The 19,808-nt window shown below is 44.7% G+C and overlaps 1 protein-coding gene across 2 annotated transcripts in view; it reads right to left on the bottom strand.

Moving 5' to 3' along the window:
* MANBA (mannosidase beta) overlaps nucleotides 1-19,808 on the bottom strand; it is a 70,109-nt gene that overhangs the window by 39,710 nt on the left and 10,591 nt on the right. For both annotated transcript variants that reach the window (XM_048509218.1, XM_048509219.1), the window contains exons 2-5: nucleotides 14,437-14,531; nucleotides 12,546-12,651; nucleotides 10,658-10,828; nucleotides 4,412-4,535 (exon numbers count right to left, since the gene is read on the bottom strand). In XM_048509218.1, the coding sequence (XP_048365175.1) occupies nucleotides 4,412-4,535; nucleotides 10,658-10,828; nucleotides 12,546-12,651; nucleotides 14,437-14,531 (496 nt within the window). The remainder of the gene's footprint in view (nucleotides 1-4,411; nucleotides 4,536-10,657; nucleotides 10,829-12,545; nucleotides 12,652-14,436; nucleotides 14,532-19,808) is intronic.

The following is a 19,808-nucleotide window of genomic DNA, read 5'->3' as shown; positions in this document are numbered from 1 at the left end:
TAGCAGATTGAGCAGCCATTTAAACAATTAGCCATTCGCTCGCTTATTTACCTAAACGCTTGAACGTTTAGCCTTGCAAACGTGTTGCCATTCTAATGTCAAGACGTGGGACCTGCCCAAACACAGCACGCCAGCCAATCAGGAGAGACAAAAAACGGAGATCAATTTGTGGGGAGTGCTGCATTTCCGGCACCCGATGTAGCCCTACATGTCTTCGCAGAATAAATCTGCAATGGGAAGGTTGAAACCCCAATAAAAAAGTGCAGTTTATTTTTAAACTTGGTTTAAACTATATTTAATTTCCAGTGGGGAATCGACCAGAGTTCTTAACCACTGCTCTTAACCACTACACCACTAGACCCCCCAAATCCGCCCATCTGCCTCAGTGGTAGAACATCTGCTTTTCATGCAGAAGGTTTCAAGTTCAATTCCTGCCATCTCCAGCGGAAAGAACTATTTAGGTGATGGGAATGACTTCTGCCAGAGACCTGGAGAGCTGCCACCAGTCAGAGTAGAGAATGCTGACTTTGATACACCAATGCACTAAGGACAGCATTTATGATGTCTTATGGATGTGCCTCTCGGTGCTGATCTCTCCCATAACATAGGGCCAGGATAGAAGAATAGGGAAGTACCTCTGTAAAATTTCCAAATCTCTGGCTGCCCTGTGCTACAGAAATGCGGGATGTGGGTGGGAGGATAATGAGACAGATTTAGAAGTGTTAATGAGCCCAACAGATATTTCTTATTCCAAGAGGCATATTGGGCCACGCCCATAAAACTGTGAACAACTTAAAGTAACATTGGGGGAGGGCAGGTTGTGACTAAAGTCCAGTTGTGCAATATTTCAGGTTGGGGGTTTTCCCCTTCTAAATCCATGGTCTGTAAATCAGCCATTGTCCAGAAGAGCCCCAGAGACCAAACAGAAACAGCATCTGGCGGCATACCTGGTTATTAAGAGGTGGAGTTGAAAAGACACATTCTGGGTGACTCTTATCTTGTGGCATTCCATGGAATTCCTATTGCATTAATCCAGGCTGAGGTCTACAGCCATTTCTAGGAGTACCAGATACTGACCTGTGCATACATGAAGTGCCTAATTTAACAATATGTGTGTCATCATCCCACAGCAAGCACTTCTGAGTCCACTGGATGGCCCAGGCTAGCAAAGTCTCATCAGCAATCAGGAGCTAAGCAGGGTTGGCCCTGGTCCAGTGAAAGCGAACCTATGACATATGTGTCAAAGTTGATGTGCCACAATGTTCTGGGTAACACCCCAGCATTCACCAACAGATGACAACAACTATCCTCTCAATCTGAATCATTTGTGTAATTATTTGATGTTTCTTAGTATAATACATAGCGTCACACGTGATTGGACTGTATTTTTAAAAATAACAGAATAAGTAATGAATTGTTGGGGAGGGGCCACCAGAGAAGTTAGGCCTTTTCCGAATGTGACATGCCAAGCTCCAAATGTTCACCATCACTGACCTGGTTAGTACTTGGATGGGAGACCACCCAGGAAATTGAGGGTCGCTACTCAGAGACAGGTAATGGCAAATCACCTCTGAATGTTGCCTTGAAAACCTTATGGGATCGCCATAAGTCATCAGGGACTTGACAGCATTAAAAAAAAGGGCCTCTGCCTTTGATAGAAGAGATGTTCTCAACTTTTCCATTAAAATCAACGGAACTCCAAAGATTACCTGGATTTGGGTGCAATGTGGTTTCCGGGCTGTATGGCCGTGTTCTAGCAGCATTCTCTCCTGACATTTCGCCTGCATCTGTGGCTGGCATCTTTAGAGGATCCTCTGAAGATGCCAGCCACAGATGCAGGCGAAACTTCAGGAGAGAATGCTGCTAGAGCACGGCCATACAGCCCGGAAACCACACAGCACCCAAGTGATTCCAGCCATGAAAGCCTTCGACAATACATTACCTGGATTGTTTCCTTTAGTATATATAAAATAGTTCTAAGAAGTCCACCTACAGTTAGTAATCTCTTCCAAGTAACTATCAACTCCACATTACAATTGGGAGGCTGAGATTGAGGCTCAGTGGCTTTTTTTCTGGGCCACCCACGGAGTTTATGGCAGAGGTAGTATTTGAAACCAGAACTTCCAGTGTCACTCTCTGAATGCTATGCTGTATGGGTCTCTCAGCCAAAAATCACATCAACTAACACTTCCTTATCACAACTTGGCCGGGACATCATTCTCATTACAAGAAATTAGTGTTTATTTCAGACAACCTGAGCATGAGCCAGAAGATAAACAAGTAATTACCACTTGACAGAAACTGGTTAGAGGACTCTGAGGCAAACACAGAACAGGAAAACCTCTCAAATCACGGTCAAAGATAAGCCATGCTCATGTAGCTGCCTTCCACACCCTTTCCTTTGCTATGAACCCTTAGATCGTAATACCAGTAGAGCATCCAGGATGTGAAGGAATGGCTTCCTGACCAGAGGGTAATAAACATGGAGCATGCGCTACAAGAAACTGACTGGTGAAGCTGGTTGAGCATCAAAAGGAACCTGCATTCATTTTAGAAAAGAGATAAGGGCAAACAAGGTTCAAAGAGGAAGGTTTCCCTATCTTATACAGGGAGGTAACAAGAATGTATGACCCCGCTACCATTTTACCCTGCAATTTAGTCAAGTGTATGTGTGTTAAGTGACATCAAGAAGCTTCCAACAAATGGTAACCCCCATGAATTAATGACCTCTAAAGTGTCCTATCATTAACTATCTTGCTCAGGTCATGCAAACTGAGGCCTGGAGCTTCCTTGACGGAGTCAATCCACCTCATGTTGAGTCTTCCTCTTTTCCTGCTGCCTTCAACATTTTCTTGCATTATTGCCTTTTCCGGTGAGCTTTGTCTTCTCATAATGCGACCAAAATACCATGGCCTCAGTTTAGTCATGTTATCTTCTAAGGAGAGTTCAGTCTTGATTTGATCGAGAACCCCACTTATTTGTCTTTAGTTACGTGTACCTGCTACCACTCCGAAATCCTACTACCACAAGCATTTTAAGAGTCTACATAAGATAATACTCTCTGCCTTAACTCCACACTAAGACAACTACTTCATGAAAAGCCAGTTTTGGGGACCTTGACACTTGCAGTTACCTTTGTTCGCACAGCATTCATAGCATAGCAGTCCTCTTAGTTATTTATTATGAGTTATTTATTATGAGACAACAACGTGAGGCTACAGTAGCTTAGGAAAGGCTCTACTGAACAAATGGGATCCCATGGAGCAGAGGTTCTCAACCTGTGGGTCACGACCCCTTTGGGGGTCGAACGACCCTTTCACAGGAATCGCCTAAGACCATCGGAAAACACATATTTCCGATGGTCTTAGGAACCGAGACACAAATAACTTTATGGTTGGGGGTCACCACAACATGAGGAACTGTATTAAAGGGTCCTGGCATTAGGAAGGTTGAGAACCACTACCACGGAGGATGTGGAGATAGCTTCAGAAAGAAATAAGAGACTCAGGATCATACAGCAGAAAAATAGTATGACAAGAAAGAGGTGTGATATCCCTGTCCAACAGAGAAGGGATAGAAATGTGAAAGTCAAAGGCCCAGTGGAAGTCAAAGGCCCAGAGGACACACTTAACTGAGTGTGTGGCCTGACCGGTAACCTGGATGGAAGACTACAGAGAGCGTCACATGAGGCTGCATAATGTAATGGGTACAGTGTCCGACTAGAAATCTGGAAGATCCAAGTTTGAATCCCCCCTCCGCCATGGAAGCTCACAGGGTTTTTGTGAGGACAAAATGGAGAAAGGGAGAATGTTGACAGCCTCTTTAGGTCCCTACTGGAGAGAAAAGTGGGGTATAAATGCAGTAGGTCAATATAAGAGGAGGATACAATGGATTTTTTTTTTTAGGAAAAGAATTATATATTACCGCAGACAGAATCGTTTCAATTTCAAGGTGAGGACTAGAAAGTCAATGCTATGCATGGCAAGGAGCCGGTGAAAACATGCAAGGAGAGAGGCGACATGAATTTGCATATGAAGCTGCTTTACAGGAAGTCAGACCACTGGTTCACCTAGCTCAATATTAAACGCTCTGTCGGGCAGCAGCTTTGCAGCTTGCCTGAGATTCTTTCTTAACTGGAGATTTCAGAGATTGAGTTCAGGGACCTCTGCCTGTTCTCTGCCATTCGGCTATGATCCCTCCCCAATTACAGCTGTGAGACAGAATATATTTTGCAGAGCAATTCTAAATGAAAGAAGATAGATAATGTTCCTGAGAGGAGTTTTTTTTTTAAAAAAGAGTGTGTCTTGCCCCAACCAGCTGTTAATTTTGAAGCATTAAGTTTCCCCTGAATGAAAAATTCAGGTTTTTTTTTTTCCAATCCACATCACAGAGTTCAGGAAACAAGACTTACCATAGCGAGAAATTGCCGAGAAATAGATTAGTTGACAAAGATTGTACGCTTCAATTCTAACGTCCTTCCAAATTCCTTGAGTAGGGAAAGAGGGGCCCCAATCCCAGCTAAATGAGCACTGCTCCTGGAATTAATTAAGCACACGTGTCAGAAATGCAGGTTGCTTCATAAAGAAAGAGGAGGAGGAGAAGAATAGTTGGATTTATATCCTCCCTTTCTCTCCTGTAAGGAGGCTCAAAGGGGGTTACAAATTCCTTTCCCTTCCCCCCTCACAACAAACATCCTGTGAGGTAGGTGGGTCTGAGAGAGCTCAGAAGGACTGTGACTAGCCCAAGGTCACCCAGCTGGCATGTGTGGGAGTGCAAAGGCTAATCTGAATTCCCCAGATAAGCCACCACAGCTCAGGTGCCAGAGCAGGGAATCAAACCCGCTTCCTCTAGAGTAGAGTACACCTGCTCTTAACCACTATACCACGCTGGCTAAGCATTCTCAGCAACATGGTTTATTTTGCTTTCTAGCCTCCTCTACTTCGACAGACAACAACAAAAATCATGTTTAAATATTCAAATATAAAACATTTACCACTCTTTCTAATACATTTATCACTCTTTCATGATGGTTGAGCATTCATGAGTACGGCAATGAAACACGAGTACCTGAAGATGAGCTAAAGACTGAGCGTAAGTCAGAAGGCACAGAGTGCTGAAGATAGTATCGAAGGGAATGGGGGATGGGAAAATGGTGAGGGATGGAGAAATTGGCCTCCTCAAGTTCTTAAGAGATAAAAACATTAACCCACAATTTATACCTATAGAAGTCAATTTCCAATGTTCTGATATATTCTGTGATAGTGGTTTTAAAACTTACTGCATTTGAGGAACTCTTTCCATCTTGACTATAATGTGGAGAACATCTGCAGTACATCTTGACTTCAGTGTGGAGAACAGTACCTTGAGACATGCTCTGGGACAAACACTCCTTCAAAGAGAGCTCCAACCAGGTCTGTTCAGTCCTACCCTGCCCCAAGTCAACTGAGAGAACATCCCAGAATACACACAATACTTCTGTGGAAGATAGCAGAAAAAAATCTAGGGGTCTTGAGTCAGTTGTCTGAAATCATGTCTGCCATTGCAGTTCTTCTTGTTGATAGCTGTCTGTGGAACCTAAAAATTCCCTGAATGCAGTTTGAAAGCCACTACCCTAGCATGACCAAGACACAAAACTTAGGCTGAGGGCCAGTCTTTGGTTCCAATGGCTGAGGCTACCGTGGAATGGAGGCGGAAGAAGAGGAAGAGGAAGAAGAGGAAGAGGAAGAGGAAGAGGAAGAGGAAGAGGAGGAGGAGGAGGAGGAGGAGGAGTTTGGATTTATATCGCCCTTTCTCTCCTGTAGGAGACTCAAAGGGGCTTACAATCTCCTTGCCCTTTTCCCCTCACAACAAACACCCTGTGAGGTAGGTGGGGCTGAGAGAGCTCCAAGAAGTTGTGACTAGCCCAAGGTCACTCAGCTGGCGTGTGTGGGAGTGTGCAGGCTAATCTGAATTCCCCAGATAAGCCTCCACAGCTCAGGTGGCAGAGCAGAGAATCAAACCCGGTTCTTCCAGATTAGATACACGAGCTCTAAACCTCCTACGCCACTGATGCTCCTTGGTTAGAAAAGTGCTAACCAAGTTCAGTCCTTGCCTTTAATCACATCTTGTTAATTCTTTTCACATAACTGAGTGGCGGCTATCAATCCACACAACAAAAAAGCTCTGCATTGGAGCGCATTGTTGTGGTGAACAAAAAACTTGCCTTCCATCCCTGATGGTGGAAAGCCTGACCTTTCTGATAGGGAGCCCATGGGGTGGGTTTGTGCATGCAAACATACCCTATTGCCTTGACAAGTGGCATTTCGCTGTATTAGAACATAAAAGAACACTTCAGATCTGCAGATGCTCACTAGAAGAGGAAGCATGTCAGACTTCTACATAGAAACCGGAATGAATTTTATGAACTTGCCATATTAAAGGCCACAGAGATTGGGTCCTTGAACTGTGTATGCTAATCAAATGGTTAATTTCCCTGCTACTCAATTGCTATTCAATTTGCAGATTCAAGACAGACAAAAGGAAACACTTCTTTACACACCTGAGTGAATAAAATATTGAATTAACTGCCAGAGGTTGTAGTAGAGATACCCACAGACACAGATGGCTTTAAAAGGGATTAGACAAATTCATGGGGGTAGGTCTATCAGTGGCTACTAGCTGTGGCGACTAAAGGGAATCTCCACATTCAAAGGCAGTAAACCTTTCAAAACAAGTGCCAGGAGGTAACATCAGAGAGGCCCTCAGCCTCTGTGCCCTGTTGTTGGACCTCCAGGACAGCTGGTTGGCCACTGTGTGAGACAGGATGCTGGGCTAGATGGACCATTGGACTGATCCAGAAGGCTCTTCTTATACTTTCAAGTTTTTATCCACCTAAGGGGTTCAGGTAATGACGAAGCCTAGCATACCATGGATTCATACTCCCATCAGCCCCTCCCAGTATGGCCAATTGGCCATGCTGGTAGGGGATGATGGGATTTGTAGTCCATGAACATCTGGAGAGCTGCAGGTTGCAGACCCTAAGGCTGACAATCAAGGTGGTAAAGGCCCTAGGATCATGAGTCCCATTCACATGGTTCCACTTTCCAAACATGTTACCAACTGCATGAGATAAAAGCCACAGAAAAGCTGCTCATGCACTGAAGGGCAGCATATAAAGAGATACCCCAGATTCAGTTCACCACACAATGAGCCTGTAGGTAGTAGTACACAACAAGATAGCTTCAGATCTTTGGTGCATGAAATTTTTCCAGGGCAGTCTCTAGGCGGACACAACTTGTTGACTACTCATTCCAAGCCATGTCTTGACTTGACCTCAGAAATCGCCATCCTGAAGAACGTATACAATAGATCTCATTACAGTCACACACAGTGACCGACAGAACTAAACTTATGATCCAAATAACTGGCAGCTGAGCTATACTAATTTTGGCAACCCACACAGCACTCATCTAGCTGGTTCCCTGTATCCCAGGGAATCAGTTTGCCTGCCAATATATCAAGTTGCACGCACCAAGAAGCAGGCAATGCACCTATTTCTAGGTAAATGACAGAGGCAACCGTTTCTTAGAAAACGGGGCCAGAGTGGGAGATCTTTTTACTCCACTGCTATCAAAGGAGGAATGACAACAAGCTACAATATTACTGTTAAAAAGAAGCAGGGACAATAATCTTTGACCTTGATTTGCACAATTTTGTTATGTGTGACCACAGAATTTTTGGCACGCTCTCCACAGTAAAATTAAGTAGTAGAATTACCATGTGCTGACTTTATAATTTCAAAAGATATATGCAGCTCTAGAAACTAATCCACGAGATCCCTACCAAGAATGGATTCTTACTGCACTTAATGTCATTTCTCTCACAAGTATTCAGTGTATTTTACTTTTCACCCTTGGTGTCCTGGAACAAATTTTTGTACATGTTGTCATCCGAGAGCAGCAACTCTTAAAAATAACATAAATAGAATGCTGACTTTGCATAGCTACATGGCTGCAGCTATACAGCCAGACCATTGGTAACATGCGCAGAGGAGAGAAGGGGTAGAGTGCATATTTTGGACACAGAGGTGAGCCAAGGCTAGGGGCACTGCACACAACACAGTGAAATGATGTCATCAGATGCTATTAGTCATACCCAGTACCACAAAATCAGTCTTTTTTAGAACTTGGATTGCAATTGTGAACTTCCTCTACCAAACCTAACACAAATAATCAACTCATATTGTGTTTCTCTTTCCCCAAACTGAATCATGATGACGGGTTGTGGAAATACAGTCATCCCTTCAAACCTAATGTGAATTGCTGAGAATGCTTTGACAGAAGACATTTTATCCTATCCAGATCATGGCTGGCAGAAGAGGAAGGCTCCACATGTCATGATGGTGTCATTGGGGGGCAGGGGGGAATTGCTTTCATTTTTGCAGGTGTGGTGTTATCACTTCTAGCTGTGGCCTTGGAGTTCTGTGGCTGGGAAGAGACTCCAGGCTGGACAATGCGAACTGTCTGCTTCTCATGTGGGGGTGGGGATCTCACACTCATATTATCAAGAGTTTGGCGCATTTTTCGCCAGAACTTTCTTCTTACGTTCCCAACATGTCTTCAATAAAAGCCTTGAACCAATCAAGTGAATTATTGTCTGAACGGGGAATATGACACTGCATGCCTCAGGATCCTACCCTTTCCTAGGAATCTACCATCAGGTGTCCACTGGACCCACCAAGGGAAACTACTTCACAGGCTGTGGCCCAACACATTAAACATGTAAGTCCCCCTCATGGCATCCACAATTAAGTAGGCCCCTCCTCATTTGCTCATGAGTGCCACCCTGATCCCTTTTGGAAGGAAGAAGGGGGGAAAACAGAAGTAAATCCTCATTAACAAGCAGCTTAATCAGTATACAGATATGATCACATCATTCCTTCAAGGCACAAAATCTCTCTCTTTCTCTTTTTAAGGAGGTATTTTCCACATACTTAAAACATACAGCTTGGCACTAAAGAAAAGCAGCCTTCCCAGCATCTTCTGCTTCAAAAATAGGGCTACAGCTGTTCAAGTTGTTTTCTCCCTCATGCTGACTTCTAATCAACACAGCAGAAATAACATATGGATTCTAGAGCAGAAAGATGACCCATCCTGTTTTAATTAACCATTGTAACCAAAATAGCTGCCTTTTTCACAGCTTGCCAAGATCCCTAACTCTAACACAGCAATTACACTGAAAAGGGAAAGAAGTTGTTTTCTATTTTTTTTGTGAGTTTAACTTCACTGATCACTTCTTCAATATGTCTTGCAGGGAACATCATCACTGAGAGATACAGGCGTAACAGCGGAGTGAAGATGCTAGCATGTATCCAACCATGAAGGGAAGAAAACTGAAGTGTCCTTTAAATTTTCTTAACATTCCCATGAATTACAGCAGTCAATGGATGAGACCAACAACATTTTGTTTGTGGCGTTCGGGAAAAGCATAGTGAGTGTCTGCAATGGGAGAGGGAGAAACAGATGGAAATATTCATCTCCTCAAAAGAAAATAGAATGACCCCAAACCTCAGAATACGGCTGGGTATAGATCACTGAGCCACTGAAGTTATCGCGACATAATTTACTCATGATTTACATGGGCTGACGGGAACCTGGTGGTGCAAAACACCTTTAAGAGAAGAACGTTTTGCCAGCGACTGCTCTCTCTCGCCATGGCACCACCTCCTTGAAGAGGTGCAAAAAGTGGCATCACTTCTGAATTTCTGCAAGGGATGCAAGATCCTTCTTTTGTCCAGCTGGCATTTGCATTTCATTGGCTGTCTTATACTTGGAGTAGTTTATTGAATGAATAGGGGACTATTATTGACTATTATTGAATTAATAGATTGCCTATGTCATGGAGGGGGCTAAAACTACTCTGAGATCTGGGGGAAACAGTACAGAAATATTCTAAACAAGCATTCAAACTTTGTCTCTGCTTATCTCTCTATTTTAGGAATGGCCTCCCAGCAATTTCCTTTGATGCCCATCAGTGCCTCGGGCACCAGTGGGAAGAATGACAGGGGAAGGAAAGGCCTGGTATACCAACGCTATGCCTACATCACTTCTGGTTTAAATCAGAGCAAACTCAACTTTCTTCTGAGTCTGCACAGCTGGGAGCCACCAAGCTGAACGCAGCTTCTGGTTTAAACCCAAAGTGACACAGGATGCTCTAAAATTCCACAACAACTCAATGGTAAAACCACAGAGTTTCTGTGATATGCTAGGGTGCTCCTCTGTGTCACTTCCAGTTTAACTGCCTGGCCCCACCCTCCAGTTGCTCTTGGGGATTGCAGGTTGCAGTCTGGCAACCCCATTGTAACTTGGTGCACCTATGAGGAATTTGCCTGCAACTTCTAAGCTTTGTCCATTTCAATGAAAGAAGAATCGCACAGCAGTTTGTGTCTGAACTATCTGTTACGGGTGTTGAGTTCTATTCTATATAGGTCTTTCTTTTCTTTGTTTTAATACTATCAATGCTTAGGGGCGTTCAACCTTTCGCTGTCCAGTTAATCGTAGTTAATTCTGGCTGGCCTTGCCAACTGAAACCAGCAAAATTCCAGGTACGCCTGCCAAATCATCATCACATCTGAATTTCCTACTCGAAAGTTTCCCAATCACAGGCACACAATTATTACCTTTCTGATGAAATTAACATGACACTGTCCTTTCTGTACAGGCGGAGGACATTCTGGAGGCACGCGGTACGCGTGGTGATTTTTACTCTGCTCTGCGGCATACCAAACGGCAGAGAGGAACTGAACTTGAATGGCATTGACCTCTCGGATCACATCGGTAATATCAAAGCTCTGTGTCAGGGACAAGAGAAGTATGAATTATAGACACGATACATTAATCACACCTACATGCAGCATCTGCTTACGCAGTGGTTCAGTTAGCTGGGGTCTAGCACAGGCAGTATTTCCCTCACTTTCAGAAAAGTATTATACTGGGAACTCTCAAATCCCTACTCTATGGTTAGTTCCAAAAGCCTCTGAAGCCCTTAGATGTACTTTAGAGCCTCTAGAAGCCATCAAAGCTGAGATCCCTGCAACTAAACTGTTCCCAGAAGCAAACAAAGCAACTGAAACGAGCATCTGCGTAAACGCAACCTTTCTACTGGGTCTGCACAGCTGGCAGCCACCAAGCTGAACGCAGCTTAAGCCATGTAGGGGAGAAGTAGGCTTTAAAAGGATCAATAAACCTTCTGTGCCTGCTGCCCCAGAACTGCAAAAACAGAACTGGGATCAAGCATCTGGCAGGCTGCAACCAAAAGCTGGAGGGTTTACAGTGGAGCAAGACTGATCTAGGCCTTTTCTGCACAAGCTGTTTACATCGTTTCTAACCTACTAATGAAACGTTTCATCCGTGGAGTTCTGCACATTTCCCCCTCATTAGTTTAAAAAAATGTTTCCAAGCCCCTGTTTTTAAAAACCACTTTTTAAGGGTTTTAAAAAACCCTTTTATGATACTGTTTTTCCCTGAAACGTTTCCAATCTGGCAATGCGGTCATATTTGAAATGTTTTATCTTTTCCACCCAAAAGCCTTGCTGTTTTCCACACCGCTGTGCCATCACCCAACTTCCCCCTTGGCTCCTGGTCCAGCATTTTATTTTATTTTTTGGTATCCCTTGCCTCACTCCTTTCCCCCTTGCCTCTTCATTTTCGGCAATTCATGTGACTTTTTTTGCTGCTTTGGGTGAATCAATGAAGCATCGATTAAATGGACTGACAGAGATTTGAAGAAATGAAGCAACGAAACATCATTTCAATGAATAAACAAAACAAAAATAAATTTACAAAACCTCAGAGTGACCATGAAATGTTCGGAGAAGGTACGTGCAGACAAACATCATGGTAAAGGGCAGGATCAAATACATTCTGGAAACGTTTTAAGTGACCCTAAACGGACCACTGCAGTACCTGCCCATCCCGACCGGGTTGTTCCCAAAGAGGCAGGAAGAGAATGGAGATCCTGTACCATATCAGAATGTCAGCAGAAAATGATCTGATCTTTAGCAACCTTCATCTATTTTTGCCAGCCTTCGCCACTAGAGGCCTCTGTGAAAGTACAAGGATAAACATGGTCCTCCTTCTTCCAGGCCAACATCCAATAGCTATTAGCCACTCAAAAGACTTTTCCCATTTCATCCTTGCACTGTCTATAGTGGTCCATTTAAGCCAACATGCACAATCCACACAGGCCGGTTCTTCCAGTATCGTCCAAGCACACTAATTTGTCTCCATCATCAATGTGACTTTGGGAAGACAACACAATGCAAACTCCTGGTTTTCTCAGGGATTTGCCTGTGCTTGAAGGCTGCTCAGACATCATTCACTAAATACTACAAGATTGCAGAATCATTCAGCTGCCGGCAAAATAGAAACAACTACCAAAATTGGGGCTGGAAGACAGGGTCCAGGTAGTCAGAGTCCTGTACTCCATGTGCAATTGTGGAAATTCCTTTAAAACATTAAAACAGAGACACTCACGTATCTATTAAACATTAAAACAGTGACACTCACGTATCTATTAAACATGTTGTTTGTCCTTCCAACAGTGAGATTATTGACCACAATCTCAGCTACTGTATCCACTCCTTCAAAAATCAAACTCACTTTCTGCCACGTGCTAAGGAAAGAGAACAGAGGAATACAAGATTATTGGAGTGTTCTAAATTAATTATCCATGAAATTTTCATTAGTTGTCTGCTGCCAAATGCAAGGCCGACTCCCTTTTTAAAAGCTTGGTTTGCAAATCTGGGGCCAGTATCCGGAATGTGAACCTCCTCCTATTCCCACTCTAGATTCGAATGCCTTGCCCATATTTTATCAGGACATTGGTACTAACACAAACCATGGTTAATGCCAGGGAGGTAGCTATCCAAAATGACACGTGGTGTAAGCACTAAAATTGCAACCCCTCCACCCAGATTACACTGCCCTATCGTGGCCTCTACAGCTCTTTCTGGGGCACCAGAGTCTGGTGGGGGAGGAAGTTATCAAAAAGCACTTTGTAGGGGTGAGCCCGCGAACCCGGCAGAACCGTAGAAGGAGCGCCAGGCATGCCGGTGCCGGCTACAGCCTTCCGGGCGCACACGCTCCCCCAACCCCCGCTCCCCCATGAGTCACGGGTCATGAACTGCCTGACTCACGGTCACCAGGTGTCCCACACAAAGGGACACAAAGGCTCCTGCCCTCAGGTGAAGATTAGGCCCAGACATGGATGCTTCCTCCCGCACGTAGCAGCCCGATGAGATCATGCATCACATGATGATCTCCCGCCCTCCCGATCTCCCGACCTCCCGTTCTCCTGCCTGCCCGACCCCTTTTACACGCCCCCATTGAAACCCTAATAAAAGGTGTGAGGGGCAAGCGCACGGCAGAGTTGCCAGGATCACGGGATCCCGTGCTTCCTGCTTGCTGGCTCTCTCCACCAGATGAAATCTCCGCGTGTCGTCTCTTCCCTGGGACCTCGTGGGTACGACTACACACTTGGCCTGGATCCTGAGGATTTTTCAGGATCCAAGTCAAGTTCTCTTAGTAAATCTGGGGGGCAGGGGGTGGAGCCAGAGCACAGCAAGGCAAGCAACTGGGAGGAAACTGGGGATAAGGTCAAAGCCAGGGAGGGCCCTATGGGTTGAACGGATCATGGCAAGCAAAAAGACTAGCACAGATGCAACAATGCAATATTGTTAGCTCCCCAAATGAGAGGAAATTACTCATGCACATGGGAAGGAGCATGCAGCCCCGCAAAGTGGTTAGCGACTCCAAACGACAGTAAGATTCTGAGCCCTGTTATGCCTGCACCACAGCACAGACAGCCCTATAGGCCAGTGGTGGCGAACCTATGGCATGGGTGCCAGAGGTGGCACTCAGAGCCCTCTCTGTGGGCATGCACAAACAGAGCCCCCCCCCCCCCCCACACACACACACACAGATCTAGGCTGGCCTGGGGCGCTGGGCTTGATTATTAGCATTAAACCTAAGACCTAGTTTTGGGGAGGCAGTGTTAAGCGCTGTTAAACCCCACTGATTTTCATGCGAAGAATTAAAGAGCGCTCCTTTCCCTGGGAGTAAGCTCGGTTGCTGGCAATGGGGCTTGCTTCTGAGTAAACCCTCCTAAGGCTGTGATTCACCCATTGGATGAGTTGCACGGTTGCTTCAAAGCAAAGCTACCGACTACCACCAAGCTTACTCCCAAGTAACGCACGCCTCGGAGCCAACCGTTTTTTCCAAACTAAAACCTCAGTATTCAGGTTAAATTGCCGTGTTGGCACTTTGCAATAAATAAGTGGGTTTTGGGTTGCAGTTGGGCACTCAGACTCGGTTCACCATCACTGCAATAGACCCATAAGTGGAAGTCAAGCGGTGTTATCAAATATTAACATAGTGTTATAATGTTTTCTTCTCATACCTGACATCAAAAGGAGTTTGGAATTCTCTGCTATAGGTCCAGTTATCCAGGGAGATCCATCTGTAGGCCAGATCATTAAATCTATAATAAGGATCCTATTGATTGACAACACAAAAGAAACAAAAAAAGTCTGCTTATTAAAAGATGTAACTGCAAGAAACATAACGACACAGCTGTTAGTCTAGTGCTAGAATACTTGGATTTAATAAAGCAATTCATGCTTGGTTGCCTGAACTGGAGTTTTGACTCTTCTACTGAAGTTGGAGAACAGATCTTGCTGTAATACAGCATTGATTAGAGAACACGTTAGTCATACATTTATGGATTTTAATTGTTTTCATGTCGAAAAATTGATTCATACATGTGTTTTAAAGTTGTGTAGAATTTTATTTGCCGTTTTTAATATCTTTTTGTGTGACTGGAAGCTGCTTTGAGGCACTTCTGCTGAAAAGCAGGATAAATATGTTTCAGGAAATAAATGAATTTTGGCCGAACTGGTAGATTTGAGTCAAGCAGCAACTCAGAGACCAACAAGATTTTCAGGGTATAACCTTTCAGCAGTCAAAACTCCCTTCCTCAGATACTGGCTGAACTGGTATTGTTTTCTCATGATTTTTCACTACAGTATAATTTAATTTGTACTCATACTATTTTTAGTAGCAGCTCTAATGGCCCAGACTAGCCCAATCTTGTCTGGACTCAGAAGTTACACAGAGTTGGTTTGGATAGAAAACAACCAAGAATGGGACTGCTATCCAGAGGAAAACAATGGCAAACCACATCTACTCTTGCCTTGGAAATCCCATGAGGTGGAACTTCATGGGGTTGCCACGAGTTCACTGCGACTTTACTTCAGGGGTGTCCAACTCTGGCTCTCCAGATGTTCACGGACTACAATCCCCATCAGGCCCTGTCAGCATTGTGTAGTGCATTATTCTGGCATGGGCTGATGGGAATCATAGTCCATGAACATCTGGGGGATCAGAGTTCAACACCCTTACTTTACTTAGTATTATTTCCAGCAGTGATTGGAAATGTAATATTAAGCACTACTCTTTTTTTCTCCTTCATTACATAACCCCAAAATTGATTATGCTTTTTCCATAAAACAAAGAAAAACTCATTTCACAACCCATATAATACCAAACCACAATCTTCCTACTTCTGGGAACAAACCTAAAGTTCATGTGATTGTGGTGGGTTTTCCAGGCGTTGTGGCCATGGTCTGGTGGATCTTGTTCCTAACATTTCGCCTGCATCTGTGGCTGGCATCTTCAGAGGTGTATCACAGAGGGAAGTCTGTTACAAAGTCTGTCCCTCCGTGATACACCTCTGAAGATGCCAGCCACAGATGCAGGCGAAACGTCAGGAACAAGATCCACCAGACCACGGCCACACAGCCCGGAAAACCCACCACAACCAGTTGAATCTGGCCGTGAAAGCTTTCAACAGTACACTAAAGTTTAGTGTACTGTTGAAAGTGAACTTTAGTGAACTTTAGTATACTGTTGAAAGCTTTCACGGCCTTACCCATTTCTCTCCTTACCCATTTTGACTTCTGTTGACATTACATTACAAATGAAACCTATGGCTCAGGCTTCTCTTCTAATGAGAAGTCAAGAGTCACTGGAAAAGACAATAGTGCTAGAAAATGCTGAGAAGGAAAAGGCGAAGACCCAACATGAGATAGATTGACTCCAAAAAGAAAGCCATGGCCCTCAGTTTTCAAGACCTGAGAAAGGATGTTAATGATAGGACATTTTGGAGAACATTGATTCATAGGGTTGCCATGAGTCAAAAGCAACTTGCCAGCACTTATCACACACGTACATGTACCCCTCTTCCAAACCAGACCTGGAAGCCAAAGTTAGACTGAAGTTTCCAATTTTTCCTTGGGGAACAAGTATAACCATCATTTGCTGGTTCAAATATAACTCCTAGGTGGGAGGCGAGTCACATACAAATAGGATCTCTACCAAGCTTCTGCAGCTATTCCCACTGTGGCAGGAAAGATTACAGAGCCCCTTTTCATGTGACTCGTCTTGAACGGGGGTACAATAAACTGCCCCAATTGTCACTGGTCCTCTGGAGCTTGCGTGATTCAAATCCGGCCCTGGTTTAAAAACTCGCCGCCAACCTGTGGTCTAGAATCGCCACAGCGAGTGTAAGCCTTTCGACAAAATAAACTTTCTTCTGCTCTTCCTCAACTGAACCGGGTTTAAATAACCATATGAACAAGCACCAGATTCATTGATAAAATCTCCCCACCCCCTACATTAAAACACGGTCCAAACGCGATGCCTCTATTATTAGCATGAGACTTTACTGAGCATGTCCTGAGCGAGTCTCATCCTGCTCACGAAAACTGTTCGACATTTCTGTGGCATGTCTGCTATGCTCATTTCTCTCCCCCCCTCCTGTCTCCACCTCCCCACCGTTACTCCGAAAAGAGGAATCAAGAAAGCAAGTATTAAATAATCAGAAGGTAATTCTCTTATCGCTGCCCAAACAGCCCATGAATAAAGCATCCCTTGAGGGAATACACACTTCGTTGACCCCAGGATTTTTATCTTTATGAAGCCAGTATTTGAAACGAGAGGAGCACAGCCCTTTGAAAGCAACACAGTACCATTCCGCCACCATCTGCTGACAGCGTTTCGTAAAGATAACCTGCCATTTGAATAGGAGGAGGGGAGGGGAGCCCAACCAAACCTAACCCGTATGTGCAAGCGCAAGGCATATTTTAGTGAGCTGGTGCTAAATATAAACCCTGACAGGAATATTTAGCACTCCTGTAGCAAACAAGGGGCCAGGGAGAGCTTTCTGCCACAGCTTCTCTTAGAGAACAACTGGTGTGTCATATGCACAGTAGATTAATATTTTATTAAGTTGAATCTAGTACAGTTTCACAGGCACCCAGATGTCACAAATGAAAACAGGGACGCGTTTGTGAACCCCCTCCTCCCCCTGACTATACCAGGTCACTGCCTGATCTCTCCTCTCCCCTCTCATTACACTTAGCCAGAAGCTCCGGTCTCATCTGCTTGATGCTGCATTCCTTTTCTTCCACAATAAACGTTTCTACGTGGTTGCAAAAGCTAAGAAGACGTCTGTCACTGAGGGTAAATATGTGTGTATGCATGTGGGGAGGATAATTGGCCCTCATTGTCAACACTTCAAAGTGAGCCTCACCAACTTGTGGAATGGCAGACAGAAGCCTCACTCAAAGGACTCCTCATGGTGCTTTCATAAGCTTGCGTACGTGTACGGATGCATATGCATTACAGATAAGGAACCAGAGCTTGTGACTCCTGTGTTGGAGCCTATGACTCTCTACTGCTAAGTGTTCCTTGAAAGGAGAAAGAATTCCTCCAATGGATTACTCATTCTGATGGATACAGGTTACCTGGAATGGAGAAGTCTTTTGTTACTTAAAGGACATCTTTCTCTGCTGAAGCAAGACTTGGTGGAAACTTCACACACTATAAAAAGGAGTCATAGGATAACAACTCACGATGTATCCACTCCCCCACAAAATTTAACAATGTCTGTCCCAATTTTATTTACTAAAACGTTTATACCCCACTTTTCCTCATGGTTTAAGGAAAAACACATTCGGTTAAGATCAAAATTAAAAGGCAAACCCCAAATATGGACAAGGATTTACCTGGGATAGGGATTAGATTATAAAGATAAATAGAATATGTTGGTTTATTAGTATTTGTTCAGGGACAGTTGAAAGGATAGGGAACTGTTTGTGTATATCTTGATTTTGAGGATTGAGGGACAGAAAGCTTTCTGATTAGTCATTCATCTAACAAGGTTCTTTGAAAAATATTTTAAATAATTGAAGGTTCCTGTGAAACTCTGGGAATGCCGACATGTAATTAGCCTCCCACAAAGGCTGGCGATTCCACCGTGCCTCTGCATTAGGAATGATTCATTGATCCACTCACACCCAATACAGAGATTTGCCAGAAATGCATGGCCTCAGAAGAAGGCGCCCAATACACCTCTGTATGAGTTAGAGTTCTGGGCATGCCTTCGTTTTGACCTTTCTATGAATGTGTGTCAATAGTTTTAACCCCACTCCACTCCACCCCACCCACCCACCCCCCCTGGGGATAGGATGGCATATAACTTTAATAAATAAATAACATTTTAAAAATAGTGAGACAGGCAGCGCAATCCTGGGGAAGGCAGATGTGCCACAGTTGGGGATGACGCAGCCATGGCACAGCTTTGCAGCCTCCAAAGAGGCTTCCTGTGCCATAGACAACAACCCAAAAGCAATGGTGCCCCAGGAGCAGCAGTGGCGTAGGAGGTTAAGAGCTCATGTATCTAATCTGGAGGAACCGGGTTTGATTCCCAGCTCTGCCGCCTAAGCTGTGGAGGCTTATCTGGGGAATTCAGATTAGCCTGTGCACTCCCACACACGCCAGCTGGGTGACCTTGGGCTAGTCACAGCTTCTCAGAGCTCTCTCAGCCCCACCCACCTCACAGGGTGTTTGTTGTGAGGGGGGAAGGGCAAGGAGATTGTGAGCCCCTTTGAGTCTCCTACAGGAGAGAAAGGGGGGATTTAAATCCAAATTCTTCTTCTTCTTCTTCCCCTGTGAGAGTGACCTATACAGCTCAACTCGCTGAGCCACGAATTTTGTCACCACATGTCTGTGCTGGCAAAGGAACTGTTTCCAGGCTAAAAGGGCCCAGGAAGCTGACTAAAGCCAGCTCCACCCACAGCAGGGGTCTGCAACCTGCGGCTCTCCAGGGGCTGATGGGAATTGTAGTCCACGAACATCTGGAGAGCTGCAGGTTGCAGACTCCTGACCCACAGAATGTCCCCTTCAGCACTGGCACAGGCTTCTGCGTTGGAGACGTGCTGCGGCTGAAGCCGTGCTGGCACCTGGGCATTCTGCTGCTGCATGGCTCCCTAACACCAGAGTAAGTGCCTCTGCGCCAGCATTAATGTCCTTCTACACCCCTCTATGTCAGTGCAATCCGGGGGGGGGGGTGTGAAAGTGTTTAATAGGTGGCATCACCCTGGGGCTGGCGTAAATGCAACTTGTGCCAGCACTAGGATCACACCATATACTGGGCAGTTTCAGCCCACCCAACCCCATCGTGATTGCACCGTCAGTTAACAGAAGTCTGCAAAACAGCGCTCTAGAGCACATTACTGCCCAACTGGCAGGAACTAAAAGGACATCTAGCCCAAGTCAGAACCGTGGGTGACAGCACCCCCCCCCCAAAAAAAAAAAACCCCACACTATCAACCTATACAGTTCAGGCTGCTCTATATCACAGAGAAAGAGGACAGGATCACCACATTATTATTTCACAACATGCCCATATGGCACATTGCAGAGGTCAGA

This window comes from Sphaerodactylus townsendi, linkage group LG10 (genome assembly GCF_021028975.2).
Source record: "Sphaerodactylus townsendi isolate TG3544 linkage group LG10, MPM_Stown_v2.3, whole genome shotgun sequence".
Taxonomy (NCBI): domain Eukaryota; kingdom Metazoa; phylum Chordata; class Lepidosauria; order Squamata; family Sphaerodactylidae; genus Sphaerodactylus; species Sphaerodactylus townsendi.
Note: the sequence above shows the minus strand (reverse complement) of the source record. Positions and strands in the feature narration are given on the sequence as shown.